Source organism: Platalea leucorodia (genome assembly GCF_965183815.1).
Source record: "Platalea leucorodia genome assembly, chromosome: 21".
Classification (NCBI taxonomy): domain Eukaryota; kingdom Metazoa; phylum Chordata; class Aves; order Pelecaniformes; family Threskiornithidae; genus Platalea; species Platalea leucorodia.
The window spans coordinates 4,855,524-4,876,068 of NC_138843.1; the positions used below are offsets into that span (position 1 = coordinate 4,855,524).

At 54.0% G+C, this 20,545-nt stretch overlaps 1 protein-coding gene across 1 annotated transcript in view; it reads right to left on the minus strand.

Moving 5' to 3' along the window:
- Positions 1 to 20,545, minus strand: part of ADAMTS10 (ADAM metallopeptidase with thrombospondin type 1 motif 10) — a 59,144-nt gene that overhangs the window by 15,100 nt on the left and 23,499 nt on the right. The window contains exons 4-15 of the mRNA XM_082331103.1: positions 20,176 to 20,335; positions 17,860 to 18,077; positions 16,523 to 16,606; positions 15,999 to 16,144; positions 12,980 to 13,023; positions 11,661 to 11,766; positions 11,346 to 11,492; positions 9,415 to 9,556; positions 5,796 to 5,903; positions 2,457 to 2,602; positions 1,955 to 2,018; positions 1,015 to 1,117 (exon numbers count right to left, since the gene is read on the minus strand). Coding sequence (XP_082187229.1) covers positions 1,015 to 1,117; positions 1,955 to 2,018; positions 2,457 to 2,602; positions 5,796 to 5,903; positions 9,415 to 9,556; positions 11,346 to 11,492; positions 11,661 to 11,766; positions 12,980 to 13,023; positions 15,999 to 16,144; positions 16,523 to 16,606; positions 17,860 to 18,077; positions 20,176 to 20,335 — 1,468 coding nt within the window. The remainder of the gene's footprint in view (positions 1 to 1,014; positions 1,118 to 1,954; positions 2,019 to 2,456; positions 2,603 to 5,795; positions 5,904 to 9,414; positions 9,557 to 11,345; positions 11,493 to 11,660; positions 11,767 to 12,979; positions 13,024 to 15,998; positions 16,145 to 16,522; positions 16,607 to 17,859; positions 18,078 to 20,175; positions 20,336 to 20,545) is intronic.

The window sequence follows — 20,545 nt, forward strand, 5'->3', positions numbered from 1 at the left end:
GGAAGCTGAAGCAGAGAGAGAGGAAGGGGCTTTTTTTGAAAGCCAAAGCAAAAATTCCTGTCAGAGCCAGATTACAATTCAAGGGCCGATGTTCAACTGGCCTGCTGTCCCCTGGACTCAAACCACTGGGCCATGCCTGGGGAAGAGAGAGGTTCGAGCAAGGGCAGATCCAGCCTGCGGGGCTGTCTTCCACCTTGGCATCCATTAGGGTCTTTGTGTGACTTACTGCTTTGCAATTTTATTACATTTTTATTGATCCATCCCCTGCAGCCTCAGCACATCTGCTCCAGCTGCAGGAGCCCCGCTGGGAGGTGTGCTTATTTACACAGCTGCGAAGGATTTCCCCAGTCAAGTTCATTAACTACATGAAGGAGACGCGCTGTTCTTTCTCATTATTAAGAGATTTCTGCCACAGAGGCCTCCTCCTGCCCCCTCTCCTCGCTAGACACTTCTGCAGGACACAGGAGGACTGACCTTGGGAAGAGGGGAGTGCTGCTCTTCGGAGGATCCACCAGTTCATCTCCCTTCTGCCTGTGCAGGAATTGGAAGCTTTACCTGCCTACGCAGGGAAGGCTGCCCACGTTCTCCCCATCAGGTACCAGATACTAGCAACTCCCTTCTCTTGCCTGTCTTCCTCGACAGACTCAAGGAAAGAAGTTAAACAGCTCTGGTGCTGCTGGAATTGTTTCTAGCAAAGCAATGAAGTTAAAGAGCAATTGCACAGGGGTAGGTGACCCAGGGCATGGCAGGACCGTCATGGGCCAGCACCAGGGGCAGCTGCCTGGAGGGATGCACATCGATCCACAGTCGCGTGAGGGGGAAGCAGCACACCCCAGGGACACAGAGCGGGCAGCCTGCGGGACCTGGGCTAGCAGAGATGGTGACTAACTGCCCACCAGACCACTTGGACTGCAAGACCTGTCCCTGCAGAGAACGGGGGAGAGCAAAGCCCTGTACAGCCCTGTTCCCGTTCTGCCTGAGCCAAGGGATGCTCAGGCCAGCCCCAGCACTCACCTCCACGGTACGTCTTCCAGGTGTAGTACTTCCCTCGGAAGGGGACATTATCGAATTCGGCACACTGCAGCTCTCTGAAGTCCTGGGAGCCCGGCGGGCAGTCCTGTGGCCACACAGCCAGCGATGAGCATGTTGGTGGGAGCAGCCTGCCTTGTCTGCTAGGAGGGCAGGAGCTGCTACAGGGCTCCCAGCTGCGGCTAACACCAGCCCTTCTAGGAGATGGACACCAGCCCTGACAACTGGACACTGTTACAGTATAGCAGGAGCATCCTTCCTGCAAAGCTAAACATGAAAACTAACGGCACGAGCCGTTGGGCCCCAGCTGGTCTGTCTGCAGATGCAACACTTGCTCTTGCAAGCAATTCTTTAAAAGCTAGGTGCAAAGCCCAGGAGAAGCAACGGGAGCCATCTATTTTCCTCACTACCAGCCTGTGGATGTTAAAGCTACCATTTCCCAGGTCCAAAGCTTCGCTGAGCTTCCCTGCAGCACAGTTATTCCTCTTTGCTCCCCTTGAGGTTTAACCCCCAGCCCTGGGAAGCGGGGTGCTACAGCGCGTTTCGTGATCTGCTCTCACCTGACCAGGCCTGCACTTGCAGCCTGTGAGAGACAACGGCTGTCATGTCAGTGCTGAAAGCCTCTGATCTCTCCCCCTTTTCCTCATTATCTTTTCAGGCCCCTTCTTGATGCCGAAGCCCTGCAGGTACATACCTCCCACCCACCCTCTGAGCCAGCTCGCAGCCGGTGCAGGCGTGCATCGTCCTGCTTGGCTTTCCCCATCACAGGATTGCTGCCGGCACAGCATGGCTCACCCCTCCTCCCATAGCTCCCACAGCTGCACGCAATGCCCTGCAGCCGTGCTGCAACACGGCGCTGCCTACCCCACCAGCAAAGCCCTGCTAGCCCACCACCGCTCCCCTCCCTGAGCCCACCGGTACTCACGTCGGTGTTGCAGGACCGGTACCGCTTCCGCTCTCCCAAGCAGTACTTCCCTCCAATCGTGGGCCTGCCAAACCGGGAAAAAGACGGGAGAACCAGCTCAGAACAGTGAGCTGTGTTTGTGGCAGGCAGCTGCCCCAAGCTTGCAGAAGCACCACGGCTTTTCCCAATCCTGCACTACTGCAAGGATGGATCCTGCCTGGAGGGGCTACTGCAGAAGTGCAGTCCCCCAGCAGACTTCATGCGCTCAGCTGCAAGCGCACAGTGCACTTGTCCAAGTGGCTTTGGGTCTGTGGCTGCAGACCCAACACCAAAGGCAAAAGCATCGAGCTGCTGCGAAAGCAGGACATGGGATTTGCGTGCAGGAGCTGAGACCCTCCTGGGAACTGAGTGCAGAGCTGCGCAGGCACCTGGCTGCTGCCTTCCCCACTAGCCCGAACAGCGATGCCGTGCAGGCAGGACAAGGCAGGGCCACGCCGACACGGCCACGCGCACGTACACCTACCGAGGGCTGTCACAGTGGCGAATGGATGACGATACACCTCCGCCGCATGTCCTGCTGCACTCTCCCCAGGACGACCAGGCTCCCCAGGCACCATCCACGCCCTCCGGTCGGGTGCCGAAAGGCACACACTCCCTCTTGTAGCACCACTGGGGAAAGATAGAGCTTCAAACACCCTGAGCACAGTCTCCTCCTCCCAGGGCGCTCCCCAGCCTCTATCAGACATGGCAGCCAGTTCAGACCTGGGATCTGGTTTGATCCTGTGAAATCTGAACTCAGAGCTGTGCTGGCCTTGGAGTCAAGTTCTCCATTGCAGAGGGCATTCGCCTCTTCCCGGGCACCCTCTCCTCTGAGTCACAGCGTCACCACTTGTGCACGCTGTGTACTCGGGGTTCGCAGGGATGCTGGGACCCGTGCCCCCACTCCCAACCCTTGGTGCACCGTCCTGTGGGGCAGGCGGCCACGGGCAAGTGGGTCACATCCCCACTTCTCCTCTAAAGGGGTCCTGGGCACCCGGGTCAATCAGGGTGACACACGTTGTGAGCAGGGACACATCAGAGCACACACCTCACTGCCTAAAAAAGCGCACAGCAGTGAGTCCCAGGAGGGACCTGGACGGGAGCTGCTGCTGCTGAGCGGCAGGGCCAGGATCCCCGGGGGGTACGGACACTTCCACCGCCAGCTGCTTCCTCCCAGGATGGAGTGAATTTTGTATGTGTACTGGGAGCTCAAGTTGTGGTTAATCTGTTAAAATGACCCAATCTGCAGAAGGTCCAGTTTAAAATAAAGTTTTGATTGTAACAACAACATTGTTGTGTCATTGTCCTGCTGAGGATCCCTAAAGAATCGTCCTGTCTCCATCCTGTTGGCGACAGATGCTCACACAAACTTGCCTATGAAATATTTCCCTCGGACCTGGAAAGCATCCCGCACCCCCTGGAGTCAACAGTGATGCAAGGAGCGGGACACTGCCAGACCCGCTGCCGTTCTCTGGGCACGGTGCCGGACACCATGCCTTGGGGGCTGAGATAATTCCAGGAAGGAAGAAACTGCTGTGTGCTCCTTCCAGGGGCTGATAACCCGCCCTGGAGCTGCTGGCACAGCCTCTCCCGGCTCCTGAGCCAGGCACTCCACGGGCAGCACAGCCGGCAGGGAAAAAGGAACCATGGCCTCCCAGGACACCCAGCTAGCGACCTCCTTGCACACGAGTGCCTTTCCAAAGGTGCGATCCCATGCAGAGGAGATGCTCTGCAGGCGCAGACTTTCTGGTGTCCCTGCTGATGCTCCAGATTGGAGGTACAGGGGCTGCGGCTTTTGCGGGAAGGACCCAGGAGCCTGCCGAGGGCTCCTGAAAGCGTCCGTGATGGGCTCTGCCCTTGTGTCCTGGCTGCTGGGAGCAGACCCTGGCTCGCTTTCCTGCAGCAAGCACGGACATGTGCTGGCTGCAAGACAAGATACGAGTTGGGGGCATGTGGGGAGGGAAGATGCATAATGAAAGCCATCCTCACGGGGTGCACTGACCACAACCTGCATAACAAGTGCTTGATTAATGGAAATAAAAAAAAAAAAAAAAAAAAAGAAAAGAAAAGAAAACCAAAACAGACAGGGAAGGAGCCAGCAAGACAGTGAACCCGCTGTCTGAGGAGCCAGGCTGCTGGGGGCACCCCTAGGGCAGCAGAAACTACCACAAGCTCTGGGCCTGAAGTCACCCACTGTGGGTTCTTGGGGTAAGACAGGTGAAGCCATAAAAACCACAGGGGATCAGTTAAAAAAAAATGGAGAATTTGAGAGGAGAAAACAGCCAGAGGCATGGGATGTGGGCACAGCCACCATCCAAGAGAGCCCGGCTCAGTCTTCCCCTGCCACTGCTTCCCCAGTTGGATGGCGGAGCACAGAAACTCACCCTATCTCTCCTGTAATCTTGCATACTGTAAATAGCTTCTGTGCCCTGATCCTTCCCTCTGCTCTCTCCATCTAGAAAGGGAGAAGCCAGGGTAGACCTCAGAGAGCTGCTCCAGCCAAGGGTTGAGGTCTGAGGGCTCACCCGTCCGGCGAGCGCAGGGGCCACCAGCTGGGGACGGTGTAGAAACTTAATACAAAGGTGCATCTTCTTTCATCCAAGGATATCAAATCACTTCTGAAGCATGAATTAATACATAAGGATAAAAAGAAGCACAGGAAGGGAACTGGGGGTTCAAACTGAGTCAGCATCTTCAGTGGGAATAGCTCCCACGAGTCCTGGGGGCTGTGACTGCTTGTCCCTTCACTTCTCTTAGAACTTCTGAAGAACCCCGGTTAAAAAGCAACTAGTGAGTGGGGGGAAAAAAAAAAGAGATATTTAAAAGTGGGAAAAGCTTGTAAAAAAGGATCACCAGTAGAAAAAAATGGCCATTGTATATGGTGAATCTCCAGCAGCAGGGATGTTCAGCCCCAGGAGCTGTCTACTCCTTTTCAATCTAATTTCCAGCAAAACTAAGGAAGATGACTGTTTGCAAAGAATAATGCATTTGTCAAAGCCATCCTCTTTCCTGCACATCAGCTTCTCCAGCTTCTTAAGGATTTGAAATTATTCTTTTATTTCTTGGGAGTTATTTTTCCTCTAGCGGAAAAACACATGTCCATTTAATGGAGAATGTCCCAGCCCTGATTCTCCATTGTCCCAATTATTATTCAGTTTGCAGAGGCACTTTAACAGCGCTACACACTTGCTTTATATTAGCACAAATGGGTGTAGGAGGTGCAGGGAATGAAGCGATATGAACAATCAAGTAAAAATTCACTTTCAAAATATGTGGTCATGAAAAATCCTACCCTCCTCTCTCAGCTGAGTCTGAAAAATGAAGGTTTCATCATATCTAGCCTTGTGAGGCAGCGTCACAAGTTCCTCTGAAAGCATGTTACAAACCCATTTGTCCCTCCTGGGGAAACTGGGGCAAAAATCACTTTTCTCAGGACAGCCAGGAGACCTTAGCAGACCTGAGAACAAGATGTTCATCTAAAGCATACGCCATAGCTTGACGTCACCTTACGGTGCCTCCCAGCCGAGACCAAGAAGCTCGCTGGAGCAGGGACTTCCTATTCTGCGTTTCCACCAATATGCAAGGTGATCTGCACTTCGGGGTGATTATGTGCCCCTGGGCTCCTTGGCACATCCCAGCCTCCCTCCGTGCTGGTGGGGAGGGTGGGGGTGGCTCCCAGCTCTGGGAGGCAAGGGAGGACAGGCTGGTGGGTGCTCTTAAATCAACTCTGTGCTCACCAACACAAACAATAATCCTGGTTATTGCTGGAAGAGGGATTCAAGCAGTCACTGTCAACTCGCTACGGTGCCCCGAGCTTCCTTACCCCCTTTTCAATGGTGTTGGTTTGGCATATGGTCCCCTCAGCAGCAGGGATGCTGTTGGTTATGCAGCGGTTGCTTTTACTCAGACACCATAACTCACTGCAGACTTCCTGGAAAGAGAGAGATTTTGGGGGAGAGAGGGGGCGGGAGGAAGAAAGAGACAAAGAAACAAAGCCGAGATTAGGATTCGCTTGTGCTAGGGGCTGCGAGGCCGGGGCAGCAGCATGCCTGTGCACTTGAGAAGCACCAGCTGGGCTGGGACACAGGGACAGGAGTGTTTTCAGCATGGTGGGGGGAAAACGAGATAAAATCTCGCAAGGCGTTGCCAGCTGCAGCCACCCCAAGGCCACTGACAGCTCACCCCCTTCTCTGGACTAAGCCTAAGCACTTCTCCTGCAGCTGGGGTTCTCTGGATTTGGAGGTTTCGCTGTGCCAGAGCCGGCTCCCCCGCCAGCCCGCGCAGCCAAACCTGGTCTTTGTGCCACAGAGGACACATCCCCTCGGACATCCCGGTGAGTCCCGAGCTAATCCCGCTGTGCTCCAGCTGACCCCTCTCCCCACGGCTGACGGACATTGTCTTTTTTGGGTCTGTGCAGTGGAGGCCGAGCACAAGGGCCCGTTCCTAGCACCTGCCATGAGCATCCCTGCACCACATGGATCCAGATCTGCCACACGGATCTGGATCTGCCTCTGCGGGAAGCTGGGACTCCCCGGGAGCATCAACACGGCACATCTGTCATCTCCTGCTAAAGGAATGCACTGCAGGTCACAGCGTATCAGTGCGTACTGACTATCTATCTCCAGCCAGCCTAAAGTCCTAAAGGGAAGACTGCTCTGGAAGATTTAGAGCTGTTTTCGGAATAATCAAAGTAATGCCAGACACCGAGCTAGCCGTTAAGCAGAAGTGGGCACTTCTGCTCTCTGTCTCTGCTAGGTGCAGTTGGGTCCATGGAGTGATACTGGGCTGAGAACTCCAGACCTCTTCCCAGGAGGTTTCCTGAGCCGCAGATCCTGAGCTTCAGCCCATCCTGACCTCTCAGAGCACCAGCAAACAAAAAGCTTCCCCTGGCTGTTCCAGAACCCACCCAAAAGTTAGGTTCACGACAGAGATTCTGCAAAGTTGTCACAGCTGCTAAATCAGAAAGTCCAGGCCCTTTGAACCTGCTCTGCCACTAAATCAACCAGGCTGGTCTTCAACACCTGCGAACTGCAAAGCAACACCTAAAATCCAGAGCTGAGTTTACTGCCAGGTCACCATCCTGCTCCTATTCCTACTGAAACAAGCCCATGGAAAGCTTGCTGCTTTTCAGAGAGCAGCTTGCCGTGACTTAGGTTATACTTGAAAGTATTAAACAGGTTCACATTTTCAATGGAGGAAACTGTCTCGAGATGTGAGAGCAGAGCCCGAACAGCCACAGGTGCCGCTAATGCGCTCCCAGCACACGTCGGTGCCACTGTCGGTGCACACCAATGCCACAGCACGGGTTGAAGGACCCGACGTGCTCTGTGCTGCATGCTCCAGTGCCAGCACAGCGACTGCCTGGCCTCCCGCCTGCCCCTACGGCAGCGTGACCTACAAGACAGCTCCTGCTGGCCGCCTGCCTCAAATCAGGTAGCAGCCTGTTCATCACGCCTCCGGGCTTGGTTCAGCCTTCCAGCAAGGCATTCCTTTGCCCCGCCAAGGGCTGTGCTCTAAATAGCAACCGATACCCCCACAGGACGAACCGACTCAACAACTTGGAATCCTCTGTGCTGGTACCAAGAGGGATGAAAAGATGAGCCTGGGATTTCTCTGCTTCCCTCCTGTTCTCGGGGTTGTGATAGCAGAGTGACACAGGGCGAGCTGGCAAAGGAAAATACTGCGGAGTCTGCACCGAGGACTGCAGCTCTGAGATGCAAAGGGATTTTGGTTCCCAACTCCTTCACCAAAGCCCAGCTGCAGCTGGCTTTAACCAGTGAAAGGAGAAAGTCTTTCCTGTCTTTAAAAGGCATCTACCCCTCCATACTGCTCTTGTGTGTGCCAGTGTGACTATTGGGAAGCAGGAGCTCCTGTATGGTCTCTTCTCTCTGTCTCACCAAGGGAGAGGACTTCCCAGCTTCAACCAGTGACATCTGTTCATTCTGTCCTCATCGTACCTATTAATCGCCCGCTCTGTACTGGCATGGAGGAAGGGATCCTGCTGTGTTTGTGCCATCACCCTGGAGTCTGTTTATATGGGGCACAGGATGGGCGGACTTACACTTTTACCCAGATTTATCTGCACACACTTGAGCCCTTACGCCCTTTGGGTTTCTCCCAAACAACACGCGAGACAGGCTGGGCTCGAAGGGTCATCACAAGGACATCTTGTGCTTTTGTGATACTTGTATATATACAGGAAGCGTCTGCCCATTTTAAAAATTAGCTGGGAAACAGGCATGTAAACGTGGAAAGTTTCCATTCCACTGCCTCTGGCTCAGCTGAGGAGGGGCACAGATCTGACATCAGATACCATGACCACAGTATTCGGACCCAGACTTCTCCTGCTGCGGCTCTGGGCATCTCACGAGACTGCATCTGCCCCGTGTCCAGTGGGCTCTGGGCCCCTGGGCCATGTCAAAAGACAGCACTGGACCAGGCAGAGCCGAGCTTTGCCCTTTGTTCACCAAGATGAGCTGGTGAGACCACCAGGAGATGGTTTAGTGTTTAACCATGATAAGTAGATGAACACTCAGACTGATAAACTGGTTCACATTAAGTCACTTCAATGGCAGTACTGGGCTTGGATTTACATGGTTGCAAGAGAAACTAAACCCTGATCTGATGGGTTTCCTCCTTCACAGCCTTCTGGGGCTTGGACTGGGGTGGGTACACATACACGTGTGTTCATCAGACAACACAGCTGCCCGTCTATCTCACTGCTGGCTCCTCTGTTTTCTCTAGGGGAAAGTGGATGCGTTAAAGACTTCAATTAGCCCTTTAGTGCAGATGCTTCCCCCTCACCACTATGCTCAGATAGTTGGCAATGTCCAGTATGTTAAGAACAGCAAAACGTCAGGCTGAGACCTTTTCTCCTGAAACAACCTTTCCTTTCAGTGTTTTCCTGGATGCAAAGATCAGGGGATGGCAGCGTGACGGCAGGAGTGGCTTAGGTGGGCAGCTGTCCCCCAGACAGACCTACTGCACATCGACCCACCTCACCTGGAAGAAAGAAGTTTCTCCTCCTAAGTTTGTGTGAGCAGCATAATGACTTCTAGTAATGATTATGAAAAATACGTCTATGTACAAACCCCCACTGAGAGAGGAGTCTGGAAGAGGGGACTGCAACTTGGCTTTCAGCTGCAACCCCTGGGGTCCAGCAGCAGCCAAGGTATAAGACAGAGGTAAGAGATCTCTTCCCATGGGAATAATCTGACCAAAACTGAGCTGGGGTCAACCTTTGTGGATGGGAAACGAGCTCCTCTGTCCTCTCACAGGGAAGCAAGGCAAAAAGCTCACAGGGAACGTGCCAGTGCCCTTCATTTGAAGCAGGACAGCAAAGCGATGTGGGCAGCAGAGGAATGGCCCCATGGCCCCTTTGCCCTTGTAGTCCCCATCCTCCACCCCCTGGGAACCGATAGTAAAGCAGGAAGGCTCTCTACCCCGTATTTACACTGGCGAGATTTAACTCCGTACTGGAAACGGCACTGCTCGTCTGCATCGTAGGCCTGTCCTGGAGCCACCGTTGGGTAGATAAAGTCTTGCTTGGGAGGAGCGTTGTTCAGGCATAATCCCATCCCAGAGCTGGAAACAAGAGATGAGAATCAGAGCTCAGAAGGAGTCGTAGGAGAGCATCGTGGTGGAGGACCAGCAGCAGGCATTCCTGGCTCCACATGGGCCGAGCTTTCACATGCTTGGCTGCTTGAGGGGATAACTCTACCACTCTCCTTTGGGCCAAACTGGTGCTGAGAAAGTGCTCTGAAGTTTTTCTGTCTGTGCCGTTGGGGCTGGGAACCACATGCTTCTTTCTAGGCAACTCTAGAAGTTTTAATCTGAGGGTTTTGCAGGCTATCGCCAGCCCCTGGTTGTCCCGACAGGTCCCTGGGTCCAGCAGAGAACGCACGGCAGTGTGCAGGCAGGCACGTACCCAGGAACCCCAGGGCGGTGGGTAGGTGGAGGGGCTGCCCTCCCACCCCACAGCTGCAGAGCCCCAGCTGAGAGCAACCGGAGGAGCCGAGCGCAGAGAGCCCCTGCTCTGCAAGCCCGGCCTTCTGCATGCCAGAGCTTTGTAGGAGCGTCCAAATTTTGCAAGAAACACGCCTTTCCCTCCCCCTTCCTTGCTGCTCTCTGAGCTCTCCCTAAATCAAGGCCACTGTCACCACTCCCCCAGCCCTGTGTCCTGGGGTCTTGCACGCACCACGGCCCCATCTCGGCGGAGGCTCCTGAGGCTGCGCTCAGGCGGGGGCGGCCAGCACGAACCGTGGAGAGGGCCGACATGAACTCACTGTCCTCCACCAGCCCCGCCGAGACCTCGGGGTTACCTGAGGACAAGGCAGCCTCTGCCACGGCACTTTCCCGGCACTGTCCGTGCAACGTGCCTTGCTGCGGTGCACATCCAGGGGTCAAGAGCGAGGGCGATAGGTTTTGCTGCGGCCAAACGTGAGCTGCCAGATGTGGGATTTGGTGATGAGCTGTGCGGTTTGGCCAAGCTTTGCGGGCCAGCGGGGCAGGCGGCAGCCCCTCGGGGAGGCTTGCCTTCGCTGCCCCTCTCGCAGCATTACAACAGCAGTGTCTCCGGTAGAGGTCTGGTATTGACGCTCCCCGGGGACTTCCCGCCACAGTGACCCCACACACTTGCTTCTTCCAGTTGTGACTCAAGTTCTACCCCATCCTTCTATTAGGTAGTGCCTGTATCCTACCAAAAACCACACCAAAAATGATCCTGACTGCTCGTTTTGTGATAGAAACCCTGGGGACTGCCTGAACCCTGGATGAGAAGCTCTTTCAGGCTGCAGAGGTGTGACTTAGGCAAGGTGACAATATCGAAACTCTGGGACTTAGGAGCCTAAATGCCTTCTCCTGAATGCTGAAGGTGCTTTGGAAAAAAAAACCCAAACCCTTTCTCCTGTGTTGCTCGTTCACACCTGAAAACTCTCCTCCTCAGTGTCTGGAGAAGCTGCCTACACCATGCAGACCCACTCCCATCTCCAGATCCTCCTCCCTCACCACACCAACCCTTCTCTGCAATTCCTGGCTGAACTTCAGAAACATCCAAATTCCTCCAGAAGCTATTGATTCATTTGTGAAGTTTCTGGAAGTGGGGAACCTAAATAAAGGTCTCACAGCTGCAAGGTAAATGGGGTTAGCATCTTCAGCAGGCAAGCAAACCATGGGAAAGTCTAAAGGAAGGAAGGAAAGCACGTGCCTCTTGGGATAGGATGAGGTGCTGGGAGACAAGACAGAAGGTGCATGGGCTGTGTGCTTTGGGGGCTTTTCTTTGGCTTTACCCACTCCTCACAAGTGACTGTGAGAGGTTGGAGGTGTGTACTGGTTGTGAGGCAGAAGGAAGGGCAAGGTGAGATGGATTCCTTACTCCAGGAAGCTGGTGATGTAATCCCTGCTGCACGTCGACCATACAAACGGGTTGGTCTTCATGGTGATGTGAGCAGCCATGAGCTTGGCTGTTTCTTGCCCACGGGAGCCACAGCTGTTGCCGACCCCATCATGATTCATGCCAAACCTAGAAAGCATCACCAAGGCAATAGAGAGATGATCAGCTGCTGCATTTTGGACACATCTGTATCATCTGTAGGAAGGATTTTTCAGCTCCTCAGTTTGGCAGGAACAAACCAACAGGGGCCCTTCCTTGTGATGGCCACTCCAGGCACTCCTCTCGCACAGTACTCACGTGTGGCCGATCTCGTGGGCAATGGTGAAGGCTGTGGCCAGGCCAATGTCCTCATTGATGCTGCAGCTTCGTTCTCGTTCGCACATCCCACCAACGGGGGCCAGGCCTAGGGAAGCCAGACAGAGCTGTCACATAGGGTCAGCACAAAGCATCTGCAGGAGACACGGGTGGTATTTGGGGACTGAGGTGCTTCACACCTGCTGTCAATAACAAGTTTCTTCCCACTGGTTGCACTGGGCTTTGGGATGGACCCATGGCTCTTATGGACTGTAGGCATATGGTCACTCAGACTGTCAACTAAATTAACAATGGCAGGCTCAGAAATGGGTCAAAATCCTCTGAATTTCATAACCAATCCGCAGACTGTGTGCAGAGGGAGAGCAGTCCTTGTCACAACACTGGCACTGCTGGGGGTGGGAACCTGAGATCAGCTGCACCAGCACTTGGGCATCTGAACTCAGCCAGGGCAGCCCAGACAACTGAGTAAGCCAGGATCCAACCTGACCATCTGCACTTCGTTCTGGCTGACAGCCACCATAATCAGGAATCCAGCCTGACTCCATCCAGAGGGCTGGATCATGCAGAAATCCCCCCTGAATCGCACCAGCAGATCCCCCCAACCCTCTGCCCATACATAGTTCCACCACCACGGGCTGTGCCCACTGCACTGGGCCAGGGAAGGAATAGTCTCTGTTAAAGGAAGGAATCGAGCCATCATGGCACCTCCAGCCTCAACCTCCTTCCCAGGTACCTCGCCTGCAGCTGCATCAGGTCAGAGATCCACCAACTTTTCCTTTTTAACTGCAGTGATTCAGAGCAGTAATCCCTCCCTGACTGCTTAGTCTAGACCAGGGCAAGACAAATTAGGAGCTACAGCCAGAGAGAGCTGCAGGGTCTGTCTGCGTCTAGCAGTTTAAATAAAGAACTCCCTTTATAGTCATCACAAAAAAGTCTTATTTCTCTCTGCTAAGCCAGGAATACTCCACTAGGCTATGGACCAGCCTTCGATGCGAGCGGCTCTTAATCATCAGGCTGGACCTGACCCAGGGATATAACGGAGAAGTGTTCCAGAGCCCATCCGTCCTCTGGGTTGCTGCTTTTAGTGTTTACAGAAGTGAGGAGGCTACACAGTCGAGCAGGCTGGAAACCACTGGCCTGTTCCTGGCTCTGCTGCCGGTGCTCGCGGTAGTGTTGGGCAAGCGCTTCCCCTCAGCCTGCTCACTAGGAAAGGGGGATGGCACAGCCCGCCCTCGCCACGCTCCCGAAGACGCGTGTGCCGGTGAGAAGCGCTGCCGAAGGGGCAGCAAAATCCAACCTACCCAGGGTGCCGCACGGTTTATTCTTGTAAATGCAAATGTCGTATCTGCAAAGAACAGAAGGCAGCATTAAGAACACTTACAATTTCGGTGGCTCCAAAATAGCGCATCTCCATTTTACTGATGTGTTCACATCCAAAACACTTCAAACATCAGCCCATGGCTGATGCAACACTTCCAGAATGGAAAGTACCAACTGCAACAGGTAAGACGCCTCTGATCCGTATTGTACAACACTCACTTTCCCCAGGCTGAGACTCACTGTGGATTTTTAATGATAGCTCCTGTCCCTTAACTATGGGGCAGTGCTAAGTGGGGTCAGAGGTTTGGTTTTGATGAAACGTGGTGAATCAGCAGGGACAACGCTATTCCAGCCTTGAAGCTCTTTGGGTTTGGGTGGATGGTCCAGCTCTGCTCACTAGCACCCAGTGCATTCCCGGGATCCGGCCACTTCTCTCCTGGGAGGCGCAGGGCTCAGGGATCTGCCCCAGCAGCGCAGGGTGGAAGAGGACAGGGCCGGCCTCCCGTCTGTAAACTCAGGTCCCTTGCAGCAAATCACATCAATCAAATCTGTAATTCTGATTTTTTTTTTTTTTAAATAAGGAAAACATTTCAGTTTGAAAACATGTTCCATTTCAAAACCCACTGTGGTTTCATTAAAACGCTAAAGTGATTTTTTATATTTTTTTTTCAGTGTAGTTCTTTACTGAGAATTTTCCAAACAAATTCAATATGGGTTGATTCAAGATGACTCTTCCCTCTGTTCCTGGCCTCGACTTCCAGCCATTGCATCAAGGAATCGACTGTTTGCACATCGTTAGCCGTGTACAAGGAAAAGCTAAACGAGGACAGCAAAGTAAAACCTCCTCCAAATTGAAATGCAGCACCCTCGCAATGGGACGCGGCAGCAGCTCCAAAAGACACCAGTTTGGGCCAGAGAGTCAATATTATCATTTAATTGTGGAGACAAACCACATGCCCTCCCTGCCTCTGTTCAAATACCTTCTCCAGAAGGTGAGACTCCCCATACATTTGGGTCTTTGCAAAACGCGAGCTGAAAGGGGCAAGGTTAAGGCTGGAATCTGCATAGGGCGGGCAAACGGGGGGACTGGCGGCAGCCGGGCTGGGATGCCCCAGAGCTGGGTTGAGGTGTTGCTCTTTAGCCCTGAGGTGCATTTCAACCTGAGTAGGATGCTGACCGCGGTGCGGGTTTGGGGGACACCTGCACGGCGAGCAGGACCATCCGACATTGCTCGCCCCAGCCGCCCTATGGGGACGAGAGTGGGGAGGAAGCAAGCTGATAGCACACGATGGGTTAAGCGTAATGCGTTCCTGGTGATGGCTCCTGTCCCTTTGGCCCCTGGCGCTCTCTGGAAGTGTCCAAACCTCTCACCCCCGGCAGGAAACCGAGTGAGTGAAAAACATTTGTTGCTTTGTTTTGAGCGAATACTGTTAAAGCCTTCGGAGGCTCTGGTTTGACACGTCCCTGCAAGAGAAAAAAGCCCGCAGCTCAGCAAGATGTTATCGGGAGACGGGGAATTTATTAGAGACGGGGCCGGATGCGCTGGTGCTGTCCAAGCCTGGCGCGGCCAGCCGGCGAGTCGCTTCGGGTTAGCTCAAACATCTGGTGGGAGGCCGAAGAATTCGGAGCCGGCGTTTGCATCCCACACGTGTGGCGGGAGGGAAGGAAAAGCAGATGCCGTAGCCCCGGGAGGGTGAAAAGCTGGGGCCGAGGGGCCTTTCGCTCACTCTTCCCCTAGTGCTTGTGAGCTCTCATCTCACAAGCTCCCCAGGAGGGATGCACCAGGCAGCTCTCACGAGCTCCCTGGGAGGGATACGCCAGGCTGCACACGGCTCCCGCCACCGCCGGGAACTGCAGCTGAGGAGCAGTGCATGGCGCCAATGAAACCGGCTCCCGCTTGGAGGCTCCCCTCTCCAGCGCTTTCGTTTTATGACTTTCTTCCACTCCGCAAGCGGGGGAAAAAAGGCACAAACAAATCTTGGGTTTGCCTTTGGCTTCTCCCCAGGCTGCTGCCCCTCTGCCCAAGCAGGGTTTATGCGGGCACTGGAGAGCCGGTGTCCCAGGCACAACTGGCAGCACTGCCAAGAGCTGCCTCTCAGTGCCCTTCGTCCTCTCTGTCCTTCCAGCTCTCCCTTCGGCATCCTCTGTCCTCCCAGGCGCCCCCCTGTTCCTTCCACTGTCCCTGTTGTCGTCTCTGCACCTTCTCTCCTTCCGACCATCTGTCTGTCCTTCCAGCTGTCCCTCCCGTACCCTCTGTTGCTCCAAGCTCAAGCACCCATCTATTCTGACAGGGGTTATTTGTCCTGCGTGTGAAGGTTCAGACCCCTTCACCCAGCTCTGGAGGTCTAATTCAGCATCCAGGTTGAGCTGCTGACCTGGATTGTTGTTACAGGAACACAGAAACACAGGCAGGGCAGGACCGCTCTTGTCCTAAGGGAGTTGGGATGAAGTCACTACTTCAAGGGTGTCCATCAGCTACCAAGGAGAGGGTTCAGCCCTACATGTAGGCACCTAAAATGAGATGAGCCAGATCCCGTACTGGCTGGAGACACTCTGTCACTGTTATGACACTCAGGTCCCACTTATATCTTCTTCTCCATCTTTCACAGCAGGGGCAGACGGCGCTCTCTGTTTCAGTAGGATGCCTGATGCTCCATGACTCCGGGGTGGGTTCCCACACATGCCCAACAGTGCTGTACACACTGTGCCATTGACTCTTGGTGCACAAATACCCATGGCTGCAAACTAAGCTCCTTTTGAGCACAACAAAGACTGAGGGAAGACACTGGAGGACGATAACTATCATCTGAACTGCCATAATCTGCATCGCTGCAAGGGAACGGGCAAGTGGCCAGCCTGAGGGACAGCCGCTGCCAGGCAGCTTGCGGGGAGCGCATGGGAAGGAAGCCTCGGATGAACCACTTGGACAGAGATAGAGCACAGCTGGACAGAGGACACCCTCCATGAGGACAGCGCTGCCAGGGCCGGGCTCAGCCTTACCTGGTGATCAGCACCGCAGTGTCATGGTTGGCTATGCCATTCTCGGGGATCGCATTCCCATTGCCATTCCTGTTCACAATGGATTTCTGCCACTTGCAGAAGCTGTCCAGGGATTTCCCGGCGTGGTGGTTAATCTCCAGTGTGGGCTGGAATGGAAGCAGTATGACGGTGTGTTCCCAGGAAAGCTCTGATATGAAGGCACTGCCTATTCCCATGTCAGCAGAGCACTGACACCACTCCAGATGCCCCCACCTTTTCGTGGAGGCCATGGGAAAGCAGGACTTTAGGAGGACTAAAGCTACTTAAACCTCCCTAAAGCCACCTTATAGAAACAGTCCTCAAAGTCCCAGAGGTCTCCTCAGCCTGTAGCCTGAACCCAGTCCCCAGCTGCCATTGAGAGGATGCGGTGCACCCAGCAGACTGCACTGGAGGCATCTCCCGGGGGTGACATCCAGGGGGAACACACAGACCCACGAAGGAAGTGCAGACGCATGACAGAAGTGGCTCAGCAAAGCCCACCTTACCTGATCCTCGGTGAGGAGAATCAGCCGGGTCACCAGGATATTGACAATATTGCCCAGACTCGAGTCCTGGAAAAGTTTGGCAACCTGACCTCCAAGAAACAAGAAAAGACGAGTCTTAAAAATGAGCTCGCTGGCTGGGTGACAGTGCAATCGGTGTGTGAGCTGGCACGTGCTGGGCGCCTGGTGGAGGGAAACAGGGCTGCTTCATCAGTGTGGGCTGCAGGGTGTGAACACAACCTTTTTAGAAAGCAGAAATGGGTATGGGACTCCACATTACCACTGGGATTGCAGAGCCTCCTAAACCAGGTTCAGACCTCGGTGTCCCCTTCTGGGGAGATTCGAGCAGTGAAGCTGACATCCCACAGCACCTGCTCCTCGCCTGGAGCTCAGGTGGGGAAGCCCCATGGTTCTGGCATTACGCAGCCACGGGGACGAACCTTTGCTGACTGCCCATCGGCAGGGAATGACACAGCATCTCTCAGAAATCTGCCGCCACACGATGGGTGTTTTGCAGCAGATGAAACAGTATTGTTTTAAAATCTGGCATCTGCTTTAGAAATGCAAACAGAGCAAGCCATGAAAAGAGATCCTGCAGAGGACAGGACAAAGAACCATCACAGAGGGGCTTTCATTGGTTTGATGGATAACTTCCAAGCCTATCTCACCTCACAGGAGGATTCAGCATGGCCAATTCAGGCTGTTAATGCATCTAGCCTGGTATCCTGCCGCCAGCAATGACCCAAATCTGATGCTGCAGAGGAAGCTCCTCTGCAGTAACCCAGAGACGCGGGCAGCACGGTATGGAAGAACGAGGGTATTTCTCCCTACCCCTCACGCTGATCAGCCCCCAAGCGTGAGAGCTCACTGTCCTTATGCTTTCCCATGTGTTTCTCAGCTTGGCTGGCCCTATTTGCAATGCTAATTTGAGATGAGAGATGCTGCTCAAAGAAAGGGCTTTGTTCTCCCAGTCCAGATCTGGCCTGTAGCATGGTCAGACGGGCCAGAGTTTACCTCTCCTGCAGTGCTTCCCCTACACAACAGAGAGTCCCTGCAGGCTCCAGAGTATCACGGCTCATGAGCAGCAGCAGCATGTCAGGATTTTTGACCTAAATGTCTTGCTCTGGGGATGGGGAAAAGCTACTGCTATCCTGGAACAGATCTGATTTCCCCACTGCGTTCCCATCCCACTTGTCTTCTTGCAGAAAAAGCACATGGCACCCTCTGCCAAACCCAGACATCCGGGGTGACGAACAGGATTTATTCCTGCTTGCTCTCTGCTGCTGGGTGCGTGAGGCCCTGGGGTTCCCCAAGGTTCATGATGTGGTTATAACACTTACAATATTCATGATGGCCAGGATGTACTGCTCTATGTCCCGCCGCCCGTGGTACCCCACCATCATTTTGTCAGCCACCACCAGGGTCTCCACGTAGCGCTCCGTGCTGACAGATCTCTTCAGGGGCAGCTGGCCTCGCTGGCTGTGGTTGCCTGACGGCTTCAGAGGGGAGGGCTTCAGCGTCCGCAGCCACCAGTGTCTCCCTTTCCAGGGCTTCTCATCTGAGGAGGGAAAGAGATTTTTCTGTTGCCCTCCAGCAGCAATTCAGCAGCACACAGAGGTGAGGGGTGCACAGTATAAGCTTGGCTTCAGGGAAGGAAAGGCCGTTGCAAGGCTCTTTATGTACCATACACGGACCCAGAAAATGTCCCCACTGCCATCGGCTGGATCTGCTGAGCTCTTCCTACTGCAGCCCAGGGTTGTCCCCATGCTCCTGCTGGCCCCGCTGCCCTCCTGCCTGCCCTCCTGCCCTCCTGCCCAGGCGCTGCACGCAGAGGCGTGTGTCCGTCCTGCTGCGGCAGCCCCACGCACGTCACTGCCTCCACGCTGCAAGGCCCTGCCCTCGCCTCTGTCGCAGGAAAGAGCGGTGTGGATTTAGAAACTACACAGACATAATCTGAAAATAAAGCCATTGCGGATCATTTCCACTTTATTTTTCCTGCCAGGACCTGAATTTAGGACTTGGCTTTTCCTCCACAGAAATGGCTGCAGGCTCCAAAGCAGCAGCAGCAGGTTTGTAGGACTTTGCTCCAGGCTTCAAGTGCTACTGACCCGACCCTAGAGATGTCCTCAGCAGGGCCATCAGCTCCAAACCCGCAGTGTGGAGACCATCATGGGGCAGGAGAGCTGACTGGGAGATTATAACCACTCTTCTACCCCGTCAGGAGAGGTGGCTGAATCCCCCTCCTCTGCTCTGATGCTGGATCATCAAACGTCCAGCAAGACCGGGAAGACAGGCAGATCACAGGCGGCCCCACATCCTATCAGCTCCAGCCGATCAGAGGGAGCTTGTGGGGGTGCTCGGGGCCCAGCTGTGCCGGGCAGGTCGGGACAGGTCCAGCCTGCGGGGCGAGGGGATGGGGCGGCTTTGCTGGGGCCAGTTGCGATGTGGTTGTTCTGAACTGTATTTGGCCTGTGGCTCCCACTGCATGGTCTTTGCTTTCCAAGAAGCAATTAGGAACAGGCTAACTTTTGTCTGGAAGCCGGGGAACGTGGCAAGGAGTCAGCAGAAGGGGAGTCTGCTGGCGCTTCGTCCAACGTGACTTTGGGAGCTGGGACAGGAGCCGGGCCAGGGAAGCACAGGTTGTCTCCAGAGATGCTGGCAGGTCTGGGGACATTCAGAGCCTGCTCAGAGCAGGCTGGCAGTGCCCTGGTGGCTCCGGAGGCTCCATCCCTTCCAGTGACTCCTCATCTGGTCAAGTGTCACCACTGGGGCACTGGATGAACATCCTGAAGTGACACACAAACCTGCCAGGAGCAACTGGGAACAGCTCTGCTTCTGCATCCACAAACTCTAATTCATAAAATGCGAGCTGGCCCCTCTGCAGGGATGGCATCTCCTCTCATCCTTACGGAGCAAGGGGAAGCCTCTGTAAAGTGAGGGAGCAGCATCCTGTGTGCATGCAACATTTTGGGTAGAGGGAGAAACTTTGCACATTCACAAGGGCTGGGGATTTCAGCCAGGCTCTGGGACACAGACCGACTGCTAGCAAAGATGAGAAGGGCACAGGCACGTGGGGAGATGCCAGGGCAGACCTGTGCAAGTCCTTTAGGAAGTCAAAGGCCTGTAAGCGTAGAAATGGGGTAGATGTGCAATTGCCATTCTCTATAAATGTCTCCCAGAGCCCACTGTGACTAACCAGATCCCACATCCCACCCTACAAGGCATCTTTCCACCTGGTCTCTAACAGCAGCAGGTGTATCTCAACATGGACACAGTCTTCAGTGACTAAAACCCAAAGACAAGTCTCTGCTGAACATGCGTAAGCTACAATTTCTCAATGCCTTGTAAATTAGCCAAATCTGGGAGGATTTTTCTTAAGAACAATAAGAGGCAGTTTTTTCTCTTCTATTCCATGCTCTAGTTACAAATTTAAAAGCCCTGCTGTGAAGAAGAGGGTACAAGAGCTTTCCAAAGACCAGGCCACCAGAAATCCTTAACATGGGTGAAAGTAAATACATAGAACTTTCTCGAATGCAGGAGATGATAAATTTGGTTCTTTGCCATATAGAGCAGTGTGGACCTTTAAAGCCTGGTCTACCGGGACCTTCCCAGCCTGCACTGGGATGGATCGAGGATGTGTTGGTGGGTACAGATACCTAGCACACCACAGGCTGCATCCATGTGTGGGTACTGGAGAGACGATCGCTTGTACACGACGTGGGGGCTGCCCTTGCCCTCGCTCCCTGTGCTGACATTGGCTCCTGGGCTCAGGGGTTCAATGAAATATTCCTCCTCATCTGCGACGATCACCCCGTGCTGCAGAAGGAAAGAAATGGAAGGCAATAAAAGAGGTAGAGAGAAAACTGAGTGACATACCAGTGGCTTCTCGTAATGAGCTTTCTGATGATTAACGACTGAATTTCTGAGGACTGACAAATACTTTTGAGAATGTGAAGGAATCCTTCATTTACGCACAAACACTGAACTATATGAACCTACAGACCAGAGAAAACCAAACCAGATGGT